The 22,262-nt window shown below is 35.2% G+C and overlaps 1 protein-coding gene across 1 annotated transcript in view; it reads right to left on the bottom strand.

Annotated features, from left to right (window-relative positions):
* Positions 1-213: 213 nt before the first annotated feature.
* The window catches only part of LOC123535487 (unconventional myosin-XVIIIa-like), a 113,962-nt gene continuing 91,913 nt past the window's right edge, over positions 214-22,262 (bottom strand). Inside the window, 15 exon segments of the mRNA XM_053519244.1 lie at positions 214-2,093; positions 4,826-5,010; positions 6,669-6,802; positions 10,343-10,528; positions 11,122-11,259; positions 12,332-12,532; positions 13,221-13,334; positions 13,890-14,017; positions 14,732-14,855; positions 15,614-15,724; positions 16,266-16,469; positions 17,406-17,529; positions 18,116-18,270; positions 18,656-18,783; positions 19,275-19,389. Of these exon segments, the coding sequence (XP_053375219.1) occupies positions 2,083-2,093; positions 4,826-5,010; positions 6,669-6,802; positions 10,343-10,528; positions 11,122-11,259; positions 12,332-12,532; positions 13,221-13,334; positions 13,890-14,017; positions 14,732-14,855; positions 15,614-15,724; positions 16,266-16,469; positions 17,406-17,529; positions 18,116-18,270; positions 18,656-18,783; positions 19,275-19,389 (2,058 nt within the window). The 3' untranslated portion in view covers positions 214-2,082.

Consider the following 22,262-nt stretch of genomic DNA (forward strand, 5'->3'; position numbering starts at 1 on the left):
AGTAATTCTGAAGTTGTTGATCGGAAACAGTTTTCCATGTTCTGGCCCTTGTGACCTCGACCTTTGACCAAGTGACTCCAAAATCAATAGAGGTCTTCTCCTTCGCATGTCCAATCATCCAATAAAAATGTTCCTGCTGAGTAATTTTAGCTGAGTTGTGGGACATACATAAGAAACAGTGTTTTATTTCCATTTGCTAAAAGAACAAAATGGTTCAGTTTACAGAATTTTCTTTATTCCATTTTTAAATCGGATATTTCATAAATATAATTAAAACAGTAGTTCAAGTTTAAATATGCCATACAATGTACATGTATATACAACAGCACTGTTTTCACTCACACTTAACATAAATCAGTGGTACAGTCACACTTCATCAAATGTTTTCTCCACTTTAAAGGGACATAATTCCAGAATAACAAAATATTTAACTTTCAAAATAGAATGTCTTAAGATAACTGAAAATAAGTGATGAACATGATTCAAGTTTGGTTTATTTTGACATACACTAAAAAGATTTCTTGTAAATCATAGTTTTCTTCTCAGTTTTTACCTGAAGACTAAGTGGGTGTAAGCAAATTTTATATATATTCAACTACAATGTACATCACAAGATTTTTTTTCTAGATTATTTAATGTAAATACTACGGTACAGATTACCACATTTACATACCGCAATTGACTACAAATTGTTCTCAAGTTTCCAAAAAGTTGACATCAATCTGAAGACATGTCCCTTTAAAGAAAAAAAATTTAAACTGCACATACAGGGAACTATTCAGTTGAATATATGAGAATAAGAGAAAAGAATGAAGAAATGCTTCTATCTTTAAATAAGCAGACAATAAATATTTATTTCAGTGTCCTTGTATAATTTCTATTTCATTCAGTGGGGAATATCCCTATTTGAAGCAGATTTAATTTATAGCTTCCAGTAAGTACAATTACAAATTTGAAATATTACGCAGCAAGTCAAAATACTGTTTCCAATCCCTTATATACAGACATCAACAATTCTGTTGGTTTTTTTAATCACTCAACACAATTCAGGTCATGTCAGACTGTGACTCGGACATCTTAGTTGAGCCATGAACCTTCCATCAGCTAGCTGGATGGCTTCCTCATAACAACCAATCCAAGGCTCGAACCATCTCAGATAAGGGACAAGTGGTTCAAATTCAACAACCTTAACCTACTGCCCACTTAACATTAATAAGCCCTGTATAGTATTGGATATACTGGATGTAATTATTACATCATCTAACAGCTGTCTCAACTTAATATTAAACCTTAGTTAACAGATTGTTGTCCCCATTTCTACTGTCCCCACTTCTACAGGGATTAATTGAACTACCTTTATATAAGAAAACATAAATGTGTATTAATGGATACATATATACGTCTGGTAAAGATATCGTAAGTAACTGATTATTGAAACTGTTGGATCCTCCACTTTTTTCACCCTCTCACTATACGCATTTCACATTATCACAATTGGTTAGTCTCACTTCATCCCACAATGAGGTCAAAAAGTCTCTCATATCATACAGTTACTAGTATATTTATATTGTACATTCCGACCTTGACCCTTTAAATTTGGCACTTGACCTTTGTTCAGAGTTGAAACAAATCACTCTGCTCTATGATACACTCTGCAGAATTATAAAATTCATCTATTATTGAAGTTAAGTGTCCACTTTAGCAAGTGTCTGGCTGCATTCTTGCATAGCAGAGGTCTATCCTGGTTCACAGCTTCTTCTCGAGACTATGTCTGCCACTGATGGATGAGAATGACATTCCAATGACCTTTACATTCAAAAGGTCAAAGTTCAGCACAGTGACTTTTTTTATACATCAAAAGGTCGAAGTTCAGTGCAATGACCTTTTCCCTATGATCAAAAGGTCGAAATTCAGTGCAGTGACCTATGTTAAAAAGTTCAAAGTTCAGTGCAGTGACCTTTTCCTATAATCAAAAGGTCAAAGTTCAGGCATAGCGTAAACATCTTTCGAATTCCTGTATATAGTATGTTGCACATGTCCCGGATTTTGGTAAATGAAGACTGGTCCTAGATGGAGCTAGTGTCAGGCATCACCTAAAATGATAACAAAACTATTTTTGTATACTAAGGCACTCGTAGAAGAAATTAGAATATAGTCAATGTATATACATCATAAACATCAAAGTACATGTATGTGAGAAATACAAAGAAATGTTTAATTGAGTAACTTTTGGTAAGTCTGCTACATAAACATCATATAAATTTTTTTTATATCATCTTTTGATGGAATACAACCTTAATAAAACTGTATAATGGTAAGGGAAAAATATGAATTAAATAATGGAAAAAAATCGACCTGTGTTGGTATCTTTCTGCCCTGCCTATTAAAAGTAATTAAAAATAAAAACAAGATTTATGCAAATCAACCAGCCAAAAAATAGAACAAGAAAAGTTTTTTCAGTGAATATTTGGGAAAAAATCAACAAAATAATTAACGTCTGTTCTATCACCCTAGTTCCCATTAACATTTGGAAAGTTACAAGATTTCATTAAATTTGGCAAAAATACAAAATAATGAATGTTAGCAATTCATGTTATCAAACATGCAACGTAAAATACGAATGCAGGTAAAAACCTAAAGAACATGCAAACTCTTACATGAATAATTCAACTTCAACTTCTACACATAACTGAAGCCCTGTACTACATATTCTAGATAGACTGGTATTGTAATTTTCAGGAACACATATTTTTATACATGTACAGTTGAAACTCGATATCTCAATTTTGCTCATCTTAAATTTCTGGCTTCTCGAAGACATTTTCATGCCCCGTCCCATAAACATGTGCACAAAATATCATTTTAAGTTGAATTTCGGTTTTCTCAAAGTAAAATGTTTGATCCCTTGGAATTCTAGATACCAAGTTTAAACTGTAATTAAATACAATTCTAACACGACCAGCAAATAACCTGCATACATGTAGAGCAAAATCTATCTCGGGTTATTCTACAATATACCACTCGCGTGCAATGACGTCATCCGATCCAGGTACGTAGCGCGGTAGTAAAAAGTAGTTACTATTTTTTTCTAACACTGTTGATACTAGTATGTCGTGTTAGAATTGAAATAATAAGTTCCCAAGTGTGATTTATCATAGAATAACCCGAATTTTTCGTTCTTATGCAAAACAATATATCACTCAGGCCTACGGCCTTCGTTATATATATTCTTACGCATAAGAACTCAAAACTCAGTTATTCTACGATAAACCACGTTTGGGAACTTATTATTTCTTAAGTATACAGTTAAACTTGTTACATCGATTGCCAAGGGATTAAGGATTTTACTTCAAGATAACAGAAATTTGATGGAAGTATTTTTCCCCACTGCTATTGCTATGGCTTCTTATGCACATGTTCAAGTATGCATTACATACACATTTTGACAGTACTCTAAAATCAGAAGTTCAATTTTTTTCATAATTTTTGTACAAGATATTATAGCATATAGTCATGCCTTAATGTAACTGCCTGTTGGAAAAAGCGATATACTGTGAAATCATTAATATTCGTGGGGGAGTAATTTTCGTGGATTTCATGGTTGAGACAATCCTCGAAATTTAATCCCAACGAACAAGTAAAATTCACATTCATTTTATGTTCAAAAGTTGAAATCCACGAATTCATATCCCCACGAAATTGCCGTTTTGACCAAAACCACGAAATTAAATGATTTCACAGTATATATTTTTTTCAAATTTGACATTTCAAAGGGATAAATCTGCAGGAATTTTTCTGGAGGCTTTGTACCATCACAATCAAAGTCAAAGCAATGCTGAAAATTTTTATAAGCAACCTCAAAATACATACATTTAGAAGACATTTTGATGATATGTTAAAATTCCTTTGAGATTACCCAGATTTTGAGATTAAGCAAGTTAGAGATACCGAGATTAAATTGTGTAACTTTATACATTTTATAAAATTGTGTAATAATACTTGATTTCAGCAATATAAAAATTACATAATCATGATTATATATATTTATATTGTTTAAATGAGTTGTAGTTAAATAGTGACTTTTCAGTTAATTAGTAGTACTAATATACAGTAGATTTTTAAGTAGTTGAAAATACATGCATGTTATCCACCAAACTTCCATGCAAAAATGACACCATGAAATGACTGATGTAAATGTAATGTCTTTATGTCATATCTGTTAATGACAGGATAAAAATACACAAACACTGGACTTATTGTACAGGAAGACAGCTAATATTTATGCAACATATACCATCTCACTATGCCAACTAAATCCCGTATAGCTCATAATCTAGAGTCTCAGTTTATTCATCACTGGAAATAATTCCCTCAAATATTTACAGATATACAGTCAGGTAAAAAAAAAACTGCAGGACATTATTGTAAAATGAGTTTTCCCCCTCTTCTATATTGAGAAACTTTTTACAACACATACTTATTTCTGCTTGTTAGTCAAAACAGTTTAAAGCCTAATTTAAGATTGTGCTGAGGTTTGGTTCATCAACTTCCAGAGAGGGTGGTGGGGTTTGAACATACAGTATCTGTATTTACATTACTTTTCACTGATTGAAATATAAGCCCTATTGTAATTTCAATATTGTTTTAGTTTTAAAAATATTAGGTTCTGTGTCAACACAATTCAGCCTAGGTAATTAAAAGCATGGAGGAAAAAAAAGAGGGGAGACAATCAAATAAAATATATCATTAACTTAAATGATTCAAACTTCATTACCAATTGTGTTCGTATTTACCAAGGACTTTCACTTTTACCATTGATACATACTATGTTCTATGCTATTTGTTAATCTCGGACTAGATGGTGTGTCGGTCAAATAACTTGACGCTGATGTCAACCTGGAACGGGAATCACTGTCAAGACTTCTCCTTCGTCCAATCAATGGTGAGCGTTTATGTTTGGCTAAAAATGTGTCAATATCAGACCCAGAATCGTCTTCGTCATCTACATCACTGCAAACAAGACAAACAAAATGGCTTCTATTCACAGAACAAACAAAAAACAAACCGGCCCATAGTCGCTCACCTTACTCCTGTAGATAATTTTCACATCATGTTTAGTTTCTGATTTGGTAGACATTTTATATTCACCCTGATAAAAACTGCAATTCATAGACAGACAATACTTCTGAATACAATACAGCTATTTATTTTCAAAATATTTTAATTTTGCATATCACTCTGTCTTGTGAATATCAGTGAAAACAAAGCTATCACTAATACTTTGACGTCTGAAGTGTAAACAGTTGTTCCTTATTGATGACCATATAAGCTTTCTGTGCAAAAAAAACCCAAAAATGAGAAAAAGCTCGATGCTCAAAACTACGTCTGTTAATAACGACAATGCAGAAAAAAAAATCGGCAGTTTTAAATCTAATTCTCAAACTTAAAACGTTGGTGAATACGGTTCCTTGTCTTTTTTTTTGGTAAGAAGAACTGATGCATATGGTGAATGCCGGAGTATCAACCTTTACCAATAGCTCATCCTGAGTCTTTGGCTCAAGTAAGCTGACAAACATGACATACAATAAGACTACTCACTGAAACGAAGAATGAAATTCCTACAACTGATTACCATGATCTGAATGATAATGAATGCTGAAAATTATGTTAGCATAACTATATACGAGCATCTATAGGTTCTTGATATTTCTACTGTGGGCAAATATAACATGTGTGAATATAAAGATAGTATCATGTGAAAATTCAAGATGGTGACAAAATGGATATATGTATGTGACTGATAACACAGTAAGTTACACAGTAAATTCTAATTACACACACAAATCACACACTATTAGGTTGAACACAAAATTCCATGCAATGCAAAAAATTACTTGTTCTACAATTTTTAATGCTAAGAATTATTTGCTGGAATTAGAGCTGTATCTATACTAAGAAACCTTGATTTAAAGCATTAAATTTAAATTTCTTCTGTAATCTCCTTATACCTTATTCACATTATCTTTTGACCCTTCAGTTTCACTAGACAAAATTGTGTAAACAATATTTTAAAATTTTATCATTTTCAGTATCTGTTGTAAGTTACCCTGGTTTTGAGAGAGAAGCAAGTAACAGACTTCATTTGCTTTCTAAATGTTCAACAGTAACAATTTTATTTTCACAAACTAATGTCTCATTATTTCAGCACTTAGTAATCTTAACGTAAAGATTACTTTAATGACATTGACCTACGTATTACAGTATAAAAGTCAACTATTCAAACATACTCTGCAAAAAGTTATTTACTTCAATGAATTTAATTTGCATGGAAACAAAAATGACCTTGACCCATTTATCGCATATATTAAATTAATACAATCAGTGTTAAGGTCACTTCCAAAACAGCCTGGTAGTCGACCATTTTTCTTCAAAACATTTACTTTATTGTAATGATTTAATAACTGAGACCTATAAAATATATAAGTGACCTTGACAAAGCCTAAAAATTACACCAATCGTGATCAGCCTAAAACCGAATTTGCTTTTTTTTTTTAAATAAAAAATACATCATCACATGACCCTGACCTTACATGAATATAAATGACCTTGACCTTACATGAACATAAATGACCTTGACCTAACAAAGCTCACAAACAACCTTGACCTACCTATCAGAGAAGTCATCGTCACTCTCAAGCCCTTCCTCCAGAGCAGCCTGAAGGTCGGCTATTCTCTTAAAAGCAAGTTTCAGGTCAGACTGATTCTGCTCGAAATCTCCTTCTAGTTCTGCCACCTTGTTTTCCTGTAAAAGAATAAAAACATTTGCTACCAAACAAAATTTGACGGAGTTACCGCAATTCTAAAAATCACAAGAATGCGTTCTATGCAAGACTACATGAACTGTTGAAGCTGGAATTTAGTACTGCAAAATTGCATTGTAATAACAAGAGCTGTCTCCGTAGGATGACACATGCCCCCGATGGCACTCTGAATGAATAGTTATGGCCGATGTTAGAGTTTAGGACCTTTGACCTATGGAGCTTGGTCTTGCGCGAGACACATCATCTTACTGTGTCACACATTCATGCATAGTTATTTTAAAATCCATGCATGAATGACAAAGATATGGACCGGACATGCCCATCAAAGCACTATCATGAAAAATGATCTTTAACGTCTAAGTGTGACCTTGACCTTTGAGCTACGGACCTGGGTCTTGCATGTGACACGTCGTCTTATTGTGGTACACATTCATGCCAAGTTATTTGAAAATCCATCCATTGATGACAAAGATATGGACCGGACACGCCCATCAATGCACTATCCTTTAACATCTAAGTGTGACCTTGACCTTTGAGCTACGAACCTGGGTCTTGCGCATGACACGTCGTCTTACTGTGGTACATATTTATGCCAAGTTATTTGAAAATCCATCCATCGATGACAAAGAAATGGACCGGACACACCAATCAATGCACTATCCTTTAACGTCTAAGTGTGACCTTGACCTTTGAGCTACGGACCTGGGTCTTGCGCACTGCACGTCGTCTTACTGTGGTACACATTCATGCCAAGTTATTTGAAAATCCATCCATCGATGACAAAGATATGGACCGGACACGCCAATCAATGCACTATCCTTTAAAGTCTAAGTGTGACCTTGACCTTTGAGCTACGGACCTGGGTCTTGCACACTGCACGTCGTCTTACTGTGGTACACATTCATGCCAAGTTATTTGAAAATCCATCCATCGATGACAAAGATATGGACCGGACACACCCATCAATGCACTATCCTTTAACGTCTAAGTGTGACCTTGACCTTTGAGCTATGGACCTGGGTCTTGCGCACTGCACGTCGTCTTACTGTGGTACACATTCATGCCAAGTTATTTGAAAATCCATCCATCGATGACAAAGATATGGACCGGACACGCCAATCAATGCACTATCCTTTAAAGTCTAAGTGTGACCTTGACCCTTGAGCTACGGACCTGGGTCTTGCACACTGCACATCGTCTTACTGTGGTACACATTCATGCCAAGTTATTTGAAAATCCATCCATCGATGACAAAGATATGGACCGGACACACCCATCAATGCACTATCCTTTAACGTCTAAGTGTGACCTTGACCTTTGAGCTATGGACCTGGGTCTTGCGCACTGCACGTCGTCTTACTGTGGTACACATTCATGCCAAGTTATTTGAAAATCCATCCATCGATGACAAAGATATGGACCGGACACGAAAATTGCGGACAGACCGACAGACTGACAGACCGACAGACTGACAGACGGTTCAAAAACTATATGCTTCCCTTCGGGGGCATAAAAAATCTTGCGCAGAACAAACTGTGCCACCACCAAAAATGCCCTAAAAATTGGACAAATAATAGTGGGAAGTTGTCAACACAAAAATAACTTATTTTAAATATAATATTCCTTTTATCTTTGAATGACTTTTTGTATTTTAATTGTCATCCTGCATTTTCAAACTGATGGTATTAGATCAACTCAAGTTCCATAAGCTTTTTGTATTCCAGAAAAAAAACCATAGGTACCAATGAATAACAAAATCTGGGTAATAGCTAAAACTGATAAATAATCTCACAGAAAAGTCGTCTGACAGCCATGAGAACAAGAGCTGTCCGTAAGACAGCCAAGCTCGACTATTCGAAATATTGTCACAGAAGCAGGAAATTATTACCCAAAATGTTAAATATCAAAAGAGTTTTAAGTTCGAAAGGGGACATAATTTGACTAAAATACATATCAGAGTTATGGGACTTGATGTTATCAACTAGTTTTATAACCCGAAGAAACATGTTAAGTTTCAATTCAATATCTGCATTAGTTTTGGGGATAGTAACTTGCATGTTAAACTTTAACCAGAATTTTCTAAGTCCAAAAGGGGGCATAATTTGCTCAAAATACATGTTAAGAGTTATGGAACTTGACCCAGTGAGGTTGGTAATTGACCTTGAAAAAGAATAAATAAGTTTCAAAGCTATATGCCTTTTGGTAATAGCTGTATGTACTTGCACGCAAAACTTTAACCAGGATTTTCTAAGTCCAAAAGGGGGCATAATTTGCCCAAAATACATGTCAGAGTTATGGGACTTGGTGCTATCAACTAGTTTTATAACCCCGAAGACATATGTGAAGTTTCAATTTAATATCTGTAGTAGTTTTGGAGATAGGTTACTTGCATGTAAAACTTTAACCAGAATTTTTCTAAGTCCAAAAGGGGGTATAATTTGCCCAAAATACGTGTCAGAGTTATGGGACTTGACCCAGTGAGGTAGGTAATTGACCTAGAAAAAGAAAAAATAAGTTTCAAATCTATATGCCTTTTTAGTAATAGCTGTATGTACTTGCACGCAAAACTTTAACCAGAATTTTCTAAGTCCAAAAGGGGCATAATTTGGCCAAAATACATGTCAGAGTTATGGGGCTTGACCCAGTGAGGAAGGTAATTGATCTAGAAAAGAAAAAATAAGTTTCAAATCTATATGCCTTTTAGTAATGCTGTATGTACTATCCACGCAAAACTTTAACCAGAATTTTCTAAGTCCAAAAGGGCATAATTTGGCCAAAATGAAGGTCAGAGTTATGGGACTTGGTGCTATCAACTAGTTTTATAACCCAAAGACACATGTGAAGTTTCAATTCAATATCTGCATTAGTTTTGGAGATAGTAACTTGCATGTAAAACTTTAACCAGAATTTTCTAAGTCCAAAGGGGCAAATTTGCTCAAAATACATGTCAGAGTTATGGGACTTGACCCAGTGAGGTAGGTAATTGATCTAGAAAAAGAAAAAATAAGTTTCAAATCTATATGCCTTTTAGTAATAGCTGTATGTACTTGCACGCAAAACTTTAACCAGAATTTTCTAAGTCCAAAAGGGGGCATAATTTGGCCAAAATGAAGGTCAGAGTTATGGACTTGGTGCTATCAACTAGTTTTATAACCCCGAAGACACATGTGAAGTTTCAATTCAATATCTGCATTAGTTTTGGAGATAGTAACTTGCATGTAAAACTTTAACCAAAATTTTCTAAGTCCAAAAGGGGGCATAATTTGCTCAAAATACATGTCAGAGTTATGGGACTTGACCCAGAGAGGTAGGTAATTGACCTAGAAAAAGAATAAATAAGTTTCAAAGCTATATGCCTTTAAATGATAGCTGTATGTACTTGCATGCAAAAACTTAACCAAGGTGTGACGCCGACGCCGACGCCGACGCCGACGCCAGGGTGAGTAGAATAGCTAGACTATTCTTCGAATAGTCGAGCTAAAAACATAACAAAATCTTCCTAAATATTACAAATCACTCACATTTTCTTTAAACTTATGTGCCATTTCTAGTTCTCTCTTTTGAACATCTGAGAATTCCTCTCTCAAATCTCGTAACTGTCTCTGAACCTTCTTGATGTTCTCTTCTGCCTGAGATTTAGCAGACGACAAATGGTCCTTCTCTTCTGCCACTTTGTCTGCCTGTTCCTTCATCCTGTTCACTTGGACCTTAACAAAACAGAATTTTTCTTATTAAATAACTCTATAAGGCAATCAAACGAAATAAAATCAGACTGATCACACTAAACAGAAGCTTGTATAAAATGAAGTTATAACATGTATCTTGCAATAACATAGTCATTTATCCTGTATACTGAACATATGAAATTTGCTGATTTTACTTCTAATCATATCTAAACAAGAGTGCCAGACTGTCACAAAATACGCCCGTCATCAAACTTGGCCTAATTCAAGGGCCATAATCCAAGAGTGTCTGGGGCGATTTGGGTGGTTATCGAACTTGGCCGAGATATTATGCCCACAAACATTATCAGCAAGTTTGGTGAAGATCAGATGAAAACTGTTCCACTTTACAGAGAGCGGACATGCTTTGGATGCCTACCACCCGCCTGCACGCCACGGGTGTTCACATAATACACCCCACTCTTACAGAGACGGGCGTATAAAAATGTTAAACTTTACTTTTTGCTAAAAATGTAAATTAAGCATCAGTATTCTCATTTGCACCAAAATATAAATGCAACAATCAAAGTTTTATACAATAAATATACAACTGTAAACAGTATATGTATGAAGTTTACCTCTAATCTGTGTTTGTTTGTGGTCTCTAGCTCAAGCCTTGCCTCGAGATCTCGTATTTTATTCTCTAATCTCTGAACCACTGTTTTATCAACACTACCGTCTTCAAAGGTCTGAACTCTTGTTTTTAAGTCACTCACCTAAAGCAAGAAACAACATGTGTGTTTATTCGTTTGATTGAATTTTAAGTAACACCCATACAAAATCAGACCATATTACAATTTTCAAGCTGCAGAGCGGACATTTAAACAGTGAATTACCCTAAAAAGATATTTATAGCTCACTGAGTACCAAATTATTTCATGTTTACAAAGACTGATGCAATAGAAGTAGTTTGTGTACACAAATATTTTTTTTTATTATTATTACTTTCAACAGGCGTATTTCTCTAGCTTCCCTGCAACTGTAAGGAATCTCCAAACAATACAGGATTAAAGGTCCAATACTAAGGAAAGTGAACATTTTAATTTCTTTTAAAAAGCACAGAAACTATTTCATTTTATTGGAAAATGAAAGTTGATATGTAAAAATTCGAAATAAATCGCAGTATATGTACACTTATTTTTCTATGAAGTATGAAGAAAGTTAAAAAGACCTGGGGGGTCATTCTGTCGATTCATTGAAATTTCAACATAATACACATACATTTCTTTGAGTTCCAAAGACCTTCTGTAAATTTTGACCTGCCAATCTTCATTATTTAGTGTCTTGCAGAAGTCTATGCACTGGCTATGAAAAAAATTGCCAATTCACTTTCCCTTAGTAATGGACCTTTAAAGGAACTTGTCAGCAATAAAACCATAATAATCTCTAAAAGTGCAGTCAAACCTGTCAATAGACACCAACTGGCTCTACAGACTATTTCGTGGCTTTCCCACACATTGTCCTACTGTACTGCAGAAAGTCCCAAAAGTCTAGGTACACAATTACATACGTAATTTATTATCATTATGTATCATACATAATAATAATAAATTATGTATGTTATGGTGTAATGTCTACAGCAAAGCTTACTTCAGATCTGAGTTTATCTCTTTCTGATTTACCTCAGATCTGAATTTATCTCTTTCTGACAGTTTATCTTTTTCTGATTTACCTCAGATTTGAATTTATCTCTTTCTGACAGTTTATATCTCTTTCTGATATACCTCAGATCTGAATTTATCTCTTTCTGACTTACCTCAATTCTGAGTTTATCTCTTTCTTACTTACCTCAGATCTGAGTTTATCTCTTTCTGATGTAAGTTCCTCTATCTGAGCAAGTTGATCATTCATAGTGATCTGATCCACAGTCTGTTGTTGTACCACTGCCTTGTATTTCTTCAAAATATCTGCCATATCTTCTTCATTCTCCTCTAACTGTGACTGTACCTCTGTCTTCTCTCGTAATAATGTCATACTCTTGTTCTCAATCTGTAAAACCAAACATATTGCACATTTTTATTAAGCCTTATCTCCCCTGAAGGACAGTTTATTTTTCAAAAACACTTTAATAATGTACTTATTTGTAGAAACACCAATTGCATTATTTGAAGCAAACAGTATTTTTAGCCAGTTTGTTCAAATGAATATGGTATTTCAGTTATGTAATAGCACTCAGTTAACCTATGTTTCTTGATTCTGCACAAATACTAACAAATTTCCAGAAAGTAACTGACAACTTCTCCACATGATATCAGACAAATCATATTAGACAACTGTCTCCTACCAAATCATCATGAAGAACATACACTACAATCAGGATTTAACTCACTACCTCTCATCTTAACAATCTGAGCTAACCAAGCTAGCTACTATCAGTCAGACCACAGAAGCAATTTTATATCACCTATCTGTAATGAGCAAAAAATTGTGAAATGAGCACTTTACAATTTAACAAACATGTTTTCTAATATAAAGTCTAACTTTGTTAGCATGAACTCAATGGGACAGGCAAAATATGTTCGAGTTATTGGTAGTTTGAGCCATTGGACAATATACATCATATAGGAGTTTTGCTGGGACCCGACGATGAATTCAAGCAAAGGGTAGTGTTCAAAGTACTAGTATCTGATTTCAAGCGAACGAAGTTCGACTGTAACTGAATGGAAGTATACATCACCTCTTGTTTAGATTTGAAGAGTTCATCAAGCTGTTGTTGAAGATCTGCCAGCTCCAGTTCCATGGTTTTCTTGGCTTTTATTGCACTAGCTGCCGAATACTCCAGGTCCTCCAACTGAAACACAGGTACTTGTTTAGTTTTGTTGGGTTTAATGTTGTTCTCCAATAGCAACAATATTATGTTCTGTTGTTTTGTAGGATTTGTCTAGCAGTTATTGAGTTATGTACATTCTAGTCTTCCTGGATTTTAAACCAGAGCTTAATTTCTCTCTCCCTTTAAGCAACTTTATACTTTTCCACTTTAAACAGAGGCAAAGATTATACAGCTTTCTAAGTGAAATGTCTCCACAGAAAACAAGTGTCTTATTCTCAGATTAAACCAACTGACTTCTGTATTGAAAATCAATTTGCCAAGTAAAGGCAGAGAACTCATAATGACACTCAGCAATTTCGGAATGATTACATAACCTCCGTATGCCTTTTCGGCATTCTCTAGTTGTTTTGAAAAATAATTTTCTGTAATAGTTGTAACATCAAAAAACGAACAGGGAGAGTATGTAATTGCACAGAAATTGCCAACCCACTCCCTTTAGTGTAAAAAGGAAGTTTGGTCTCGTAAGCTACTATAAATATTTCCTCATATTTAAGCCATAAGAAAGAGTATACATACTTGATTCCTGAGTTGTCTAACTTGTGCCTTTGAACCCTCCCCTGTTCTCTGTTTATGCAATACTGTTTCCGCGTCTTTGAGCAAAGCTTTTGTTTTACGTAAATCTTTACGTAACCTTTTCTCAGCACCTTTAAAAGAAACAACAAGTTTTCAAAGTCATGCTCAATACTGTAGAAAATACATGTACAGGTTTCGTATTCATATTGACAGAATCTATTATTGAAATTAATATTACCAAAAACAGAATCAAGCTTATATTGTGAACTCATTTATATTCATGGGGGACTAATTTTTATGTGTAAACACAACATAATTAGGCGCCGCATCTTGCCGTTAACAACAATATAAATTTTAATATCGGGTTAGCTACATGAATTTAAAAGGAAGCCACTTCTTTTTGTAGGAAGAAAACTGAGTGTGTACCGACTAGCACTGACTGCCATCCATTATTTAAAAAATACTCAATATGACATATTTGATAGTCCTCTTGAGTATACATTGAAATAACATCAGTTAAAATATTTATTTGATGCGTCGATTATTTTTGAAATAATAAAAAAGTTTGCGATTTTCTGGAACAACCCTCATACTCCTAGAAAATTCTTCCAGCATTTAAGTGATAATGAGCAGACGCTAAATAATGCTACTTGACCTTGGACCTAATGACCGGAGTGATTAGTACATCTCATTATATTATGGTATTTATGATTTAAGTGTGGTTACTTGAAGATCCATTGAACATTTTCAGAGATATGTCTCCAGGCCAACAGAAAGATCCATAGGATTCCAAAATAGACCCTGGGTTATAATAATTTTTTTTCAACAGTACCATAAACTGTTACCTTTATCTCTCTGTGCTGCCTGTCCCTGAAGATCCTGTAACCTCTGCTCGAGATCTCTGTTCTTTGTCATCATCAACTTCCTCTCTTCATACTCCTCTTCCATCTGAGCTTCCATTTGTTTTAACTACAATATTCACAGAAACATTGGTCATTTTTGGACAATCTACTGTAAAATAATTTAAAATGAATGGGAATTTTTGTTTGTTTTGATTTAATTTCATGGAATGATTCAACCACAAAAATCAGTAACCCACGAAAATTACATGTATGTTTTCACAGTATATGTTTTAACTACAACAAAAAGTTTGTCTCTCTGAAAAAGAAAAGTTAGTCCTTCCTTTTTGCTACTTTTCCATTCCCAAGAAAACTTTCAAACTTTTCAAAGAGAGCAATACTTTATTGACAAATTAAACCTTGAAATCTTTTTGACTATGGGCTTCAAATTTCAACCATACATGGTAAACGGGTCTGAACTTCGACATTAGTTGTGAAACATAGCTCGTTCAAAACAGAAATAAGTTTCTTATGATTATTACAGCTACTGTGTAAGCTTGGCTGAAATCCACTGATAAATATGTGTTGTGGTGCCTATACTACTATCTAAAATTTGTCAGTTAAAGGGCTGTAACTCTGAGCAAGACAAAGAATTTGACTGGTTCAAGGAAGGACCAGTCTTCTTACAGTTTTAAAACAAAATGTGTAAATATACTGAAACTTGCTAATAAATGTAAGTACTTTATTGTCCACATGCAAAGTTTATGACAATGGATGGCAAACTTTGGACACCATACAAATATAACAGCTCATCCTGGGCCTCTAGCAGATGGGGTATTTTTTTTTTTGCTTTCCTCCAATACAAAAATGCCTTTTCATTAACTGTACCTTTTTCTGTGTTGAGTATCTTAGATCTTCCATCTCCTGATCTTTCTCTTCTATATCTTTCATGTTTTGTTGTCGCATTTTTTCTAAGTTCATTTCTAATCGAACTTTGGTCTGAAAACAGAAGCAGCAAACAAATCGATAAACAACACAATAATTTTATTATTAAGCAATAAACATTTTACAATGTTTCCAACTAAACATATAAACAATGACAAATAATAACCGTGTTCTATCTCCACTTGATCTGGTAGAAACAATCTATAAATGCAGGATTCCCCAGAAAATCAAGACTTGAATTAACAATAATGCAATAATGTATACAATTTGAACTGTTTGTTTTTCTATCAAGCTTTTCATTCGATTCCAAATATCAGAATTGAGAAATGAAGACTAAAATAACCTTATAGCATATGACATCCCAGAAAAGATCCAACTTAAAACCCTAAAGCAAACTGTATCTTTGAACAAGCTTAACAGTTAATTTGCTTAAAGCATACAAGTTGAACAAACCATGAACAAGCTTAATAGCCAATCGCAATCCAAATTTAAAAATAATCCACTGAACCGATTGTAGTTAAGTTCTTTTTTTCTAGAGATTTCTAATAATTTCCTGTATCTTTTAAAATCTTAAAGTCGAGATACTGTCTGGTACCTGCTCTAGCTGTTGTATCTGTCCGGCCTGATCATCAAGTTCCTCTTCTTGATCAATGACCTTGGCCTCCAGATCTGCCTTCGCCTTTTTCAATACTGATATGTCATGTTCATCCTTGTGTCCAGCTGATGTCAGAGTATCGCCAAGCTCTTTCTGTAGACGTTCGTACTTGGCATCTTGGGACTCCATATCTCCCTTCAATCTCTACAGTGATATAATACACAGTAAAATAAGCCTTTAAAGTTTTAAAAGAGCACCTGACTAGTTCACAGCAAAATAAATTTTCAAATACGATTACTTTATGAATAACTTTATTTTGAAAATTTGAGAAAAATCACTGAATATTTTTTACCTTCAAGTGAGACACTGTCCTATGAGTTAAGGGTCAACTTGTTACCCAAGTTATTTAATTATTTAACCATGCATAGAACATACTGGTCAAGAAGGATCTGTATCACACATCTAAACTAGTTTTTTGACTCAACATGATGCAGTTGACATAATTTCTCAAGAACAAATATTTCAAACAGTGTCCATGTACTTCAGATAGAAAAAATCAGGTGAGCTTAAACGTTACTGACAAGAAATAAAAAATCAACATGAACCTCTAACCAGGAACAGTGGCCTCGACCCTTGAGATACAACTGTAGGTCTTGCAACCCACAAAGAAATGTTCATGTCAAGCTATTTGAAAATCCACTCACTGATGGGCAAGAACGGGACAGCCTGAAAGGACTGCTGAAGCCAGTGCGAACGTTGCTATGGTTCTCCTGGGTGGATTGAGTAGCCTGGGAGGCCTAGCACTCTATCACTTTTACTAACCCCCACACATGGCCATTACATTCTGTCTAGAATGTTTGCCATTACTATAAATGATGAATGATGATGATGAGCCTTAACCTTCACCCTCCTAAAGTTCTAAAATGGACTGGTCTATCTTTCAGTTTAGGCAGTACCATTTATTATTTAAAGGGGTCTTCACTGAAAATTTACTGACTGAATAGCAAACAGTATAGACCAAGATGAGTCTGCATGGATGTGCAGGCGTATCTTGGTCTGCACTGATCGCAAAGGCAGAGTCACTTGCCACCAGCAGGGTACAGGTTAAAGTCCCCAAAGTTTTCATCAATCTGTAGTTACCTGCACTTCCTTTTCAAGTGTGAAATTATCTGCTGCCAGTGTATCTCGTTCCCTTTGAAGTTTTTCCTTCAGAGTTTTCTCTTGACGTGCCTCATCTTGACTTTTACTTAACTCTGTATCGAATCTACAAGTAAGAGTTGTTCCAATTTTATTTTGAAGTTTCTTTTGTATGTCTAAATGGACTGAGCAATAAGTAGCAACAACACTTTGTTTTAGAAGGTGGATATAAACAAGAGTATAAACAACAGCTTTCCATAAGACAGCCTGCTCCACTCTTTTACAATTTCTATATCGAACAAGGATGCCTTGAGTGTGTTTCAATCCAATCATATGTAGTTGCTTCTGAGATAAAAAGTTTCAATTCAACACATACAAGAGATATATCCCTGCATGCAAAACTTTAACCAAGGTGAAAAGCTGACGCCCAAGTAATTAGAACAGCTTCCACATTTCATCGAATTGTCAAGATATACGATTTTACTGTGGTTCAAGTATATAAGCTGCAAAGTATCTGCTATCAACATGATGGAACTTTATTTCAAAATACTTTACAATGTTGCACTCAGTAATCTCTTCATATTTGGTGTAAACAGTCCTTTATATGGCAAAAGTACCCTCTTGACTTTATTCAATGCACAAGCAGGTACTTGGGGAGAATCAAAAACCTTTTTTCCAGCAATTTCTGTAATTTGTAACAGTATTACAAGTACCTTCTTTGTTTTCGCTCGAGATCATTATTTCGAGACATTTGTTCCTCTAGATGTAGTTTAGAGTCCTGCATCTCCGACATTAGCTTCGTGGACTTCTTTTTTGCGGAGGTGAGTTGACGTCGTAAATCCTCCACGTCCTCCAGTGCCTCATGCAACTTTAAAGGAATAAAAGAATAGTGAGATGCATGATTTGATCTGTTTCTCTCAACTGAATTTCACGCCAGAGTGGGCACCCAGGTAAAACAAGTATCATCCCCAAGCCATGAAGACACCATAGTGGGGCAGTAGTTTAAAGTCAGTGCCCTACAGAGGTCTAAATCTGTGAGACAATTTTTATAGCTGTGAATGATGCCTAGTTCTCAGTCATTACGCATACATCACAGCTAGATGTTTAAAAACACAAAATGATTGTATTAGAATACCTTAATTTCTGTCCAGTACATATGCCTTGTTAAGTGATTCTGGATGGCATTGTAAATTCCCTTATAATTTGTTCTGAATCTGCGACCAAACAGAATGCTTAATTCAAACTCAACTAACCCTTTTCTCAACTGCTTTCTTTGAATTATGTTCTTGTTCTAGGTCCTCCTCATGTTGCTGTGCCATCTTCTTCCGAGTAAATGTCAGTTCTTTTCGAATCCGCTCATATCTCTCCTTGTAAATATCAGCTGTTAAGCAAAAATTAAATATATAAATACAGACTGTTTAAAAAAATGTGTACTCAGTGCGCTCAAGCTGCTGTCACAAATTATTTGTTTATTAAACTCCCTAAAGCTATTCACTCTATTCAACTTGATATTGAAATTTTCATCACAAAGGAAGTACCATAATACTACTTTTCCTAACTGATGCTGTTAAAAAATTATGATCCATTGATATCAATCAGGTGCCTGCCTCTCTGGACATCATTTATGTCACAGGCAGGCATCTGGGTAGAATCTTAAATTCCCCACAGCCAGCTGGATTACTTCCCTTCATGATTACCAAAGCCAGGCTCAAACACACAGTGATAAGGGGCAAGTAACTCAAAGTCAGGGATCTTAACTACTCGGCTGCACAGGCCCATGCTAGAAGTTGCTGGGACCTGTGAAAAAATCGACTTAACAAATATATCTGCTGACTTCAATGTCACTGTCACCAAAGCCACAGAAAAACATACCATCAACGTCATCTTCGTCCATGTCTCCGTCGAGTGTCTCCGCCTGCCATAACCGAACCTGTGTCATCTCCATCTCCAACTTGTCATGGTTACGTTTTAAAGCATTATATTTTCCCTGAAATTTAAACATTACACTTATAATTAATGATTACAATATTATACTCATTTTTAAACTTCATTAAATTAAAACAGAACTGTCAGCGTCAATATTTTTTTCTATATTATACTCAACATCACTAATCTCGCGTCATCACTTATTTCGTGGTATTTGAGCTGCGCAACCCTAGTGGTGTTTACATGTCAAGTTTGTGACCTATTTTACGCATGCTAGCGAAAAATGTTCTTACCTGCAGTTACATTGCTAAATATCTGTCAATATTTATTAAAATTGTGTTTTTTTTACATATCTAATGCAAAAATCCAACAAAATCCATTAATTAAGCAAATATTTGCAACGTTTGCAAGTTGGTCTACCAGCTGATAGGCATTTGTCCTCATTAATTATGCAAATTATGTCCCGCCTACAGGTTAGAGGACACCAGATTTTACGTAACATCCCTCAGCTACACAAAAATGAACGAAATATCAGTATTAGGCGAAAGCTCAAAACGTCTAAACTCGACGGAATTTCAGCAGGACAGGAGGGGGGCCCCCGCGACTATCTCCTCAAAATACACCCATAATACAGAGCAGTGAATTGGAACATGTTAGATTAGTATCAGAGAGAAAATATTCAGTACTAGTACAAGTCTCAGGCTCCAATTGACCACGCCCACGACCTTGTAGTTTACTTGCAAAACACCTGGTGTGACCACTGCCCAGAGGAGAGTATTTCCGATAGCGCCAATGTTAACAGATAATCTTAAACATTTCAACTGGCGTGTAATGACTTTTGAGTGTCCTGTGAGTCTGACTTAGATAGCTTTTCAATGTTTTGAATAATATTTAGTGTCTTTTAACCTATGATAGTTTGATTGCCGCAACTGTTGACCTATACCGCGAAATTAATGATGTGACGTCGCATGATGACAATGGCTGACTATTGTTGTTCGAAGTACACACGGATGTTTCTTGAATGATATCTGATTCATTTTGACACAGTTATAGATGCATATGGCATGAAATATTGTGGTAAAGACAATAAATATTCAGTTGTGTTGTTTCTTGTTTAATGTCGTTACGTCGAATGTCAAGTGCCGCGACAATACAGATGGACGGTATAACATGAAAATACCAGGTGTGTAACTTAGTTTGTGATGTCCTTTATGACTCTAGGGGAAACATTTTTTAATTTTTAATTATGCAACACAAACTTTTAAGCACTTAACATGTATTTTGTACTAGGTCAAGGACCATAATTCAGGTCTGGCAGAGCGAAATCTCAAACAAGAGGACCATCATGGTCCTGAATCGCTCACCTCTTCCCACATGACCCAGTTTTGAGTATGACGTCGTTTTTTCTATTATTTGACATAGTGACCTAGTTTTGAACTTGACTTAGGTATTATCAAGATAAAAATTCTGACCAATTTTCATGAAGATCCATTGAAAAATATGGTCTCTAGAGAGGTAACAAGGTTTTTCTATTATTTGACCTATTGACCTAGTTTTCGAAGGTACGTGACCCTGTTTTGAACTTTACCTAGATATCATCAAGGTGAACATTCTCACTAATTTTCATGAAGATCCATTGAAAAATATGGCCTCTAGAGAGGTCGAAAGATTTTAATAATTTTAGACCTACTGACCTAGTTTTTTACCGCACGTGACCCAGTTTCAAGCTTGACCTAGATATCATCAAGATGAACATTCAGACCAACTTTCATACAGATCCCATGAAAAGTATGGCCTCTAGAGAGGTCACAAGGTTTTTTTTATTATTTGACCTACTGACCCAGATTTTTAAGGCATGTGACCCAGTTTCAAACTTAATCTAGATATCATCAAGGTGAACATTCTGACCAATTTTCATACAGATCCATTCAGAAGTATGGCCTCTAGAGAGGTCACAAGGTTTTTCTATTTTTAGACCTACTGACCTAGTTTTTGACCGCAGTTGACACAGTTTCGAATCTGACCTAGATATCATCAAGATGAACATTCAGACCAATTTTCATACAGATCCCATGAAAAATATGGCCTTTAGAGAGGTCACAAGGTTTTTCTATTATTTGACCTGCTGACCTAGTTTTTGAAGGCACATGACCCACTTTCAAACTTGACCTAGATATCATCAAGATGAACATTCAGACCAACTTTCATACAGATCCCATGAAAAATATGGCCTCTAGAGAGGTCACAAGGTTTTTCTATTATTTGACCTACTGACCTAGTTTTTGATGGCACGTGACCCACTTTCGAACTTGACCTAGATATCATCAAGCTGAACATTCTGACCAATTTTCATGAAGATCTCATGAAATATATGGCCTCTAGAGAGGTCACATGGTTTTTCTATTTTTAGACCTACTGACCTAGTTTTTGACCGCACGTGACCCAGTTTCAAACTTGAACTAGACATCATCAAGATGAACATTCAGACCAACTTTCATACAGATCCCATGAAAAATATGACCTTTAGAGAGGTCACAAGGTTTTTCTATTATTTGACCTACTGACCTAGTTTTTGAAGGCACGTGACCCAGTTTCGAACTTGACCTAGATATCATCAAGGTGAACATTCTGTCCAATTTTCATGAAGATCTTGTGAAATATATGGCCTCTAGAGAGGTCACAAGGTTTTTCTATTTTTAGACCTACTGACCTAGTTTTTGATGGCACGTGACCCAGTTTCGAACTTGACCTAGATATCATCAAGGTGAACATTCTGACCAATATTCATGAAGATCTTGTCAAATATATGGCCTCTAGAGAGGTCACAACGTTTTTCTTTTTTTAGATCTACTGACCTAGTTTTTGATGGCACGTGACCCAGTTTCGAACTTGACCTAGATATCATCAAGATAAACATTCTGACCAACTTTCATA

This window comes from Mercenaria mercenaria, chromosome 12 (genome assembly GCF_021730395.1).
Source record: "Mercenaria mercenaria strain notata chromosome 12, MADL_Memer_1, whole genome shotgun sequence".
Taxonomy (NCBI): domain Eukaryota; kingdom Metazoa; phylum Mollusca; class Bivalvia; order Venerida; family Veneridae; genus Mercenaria; species Mercenaria mercenaria.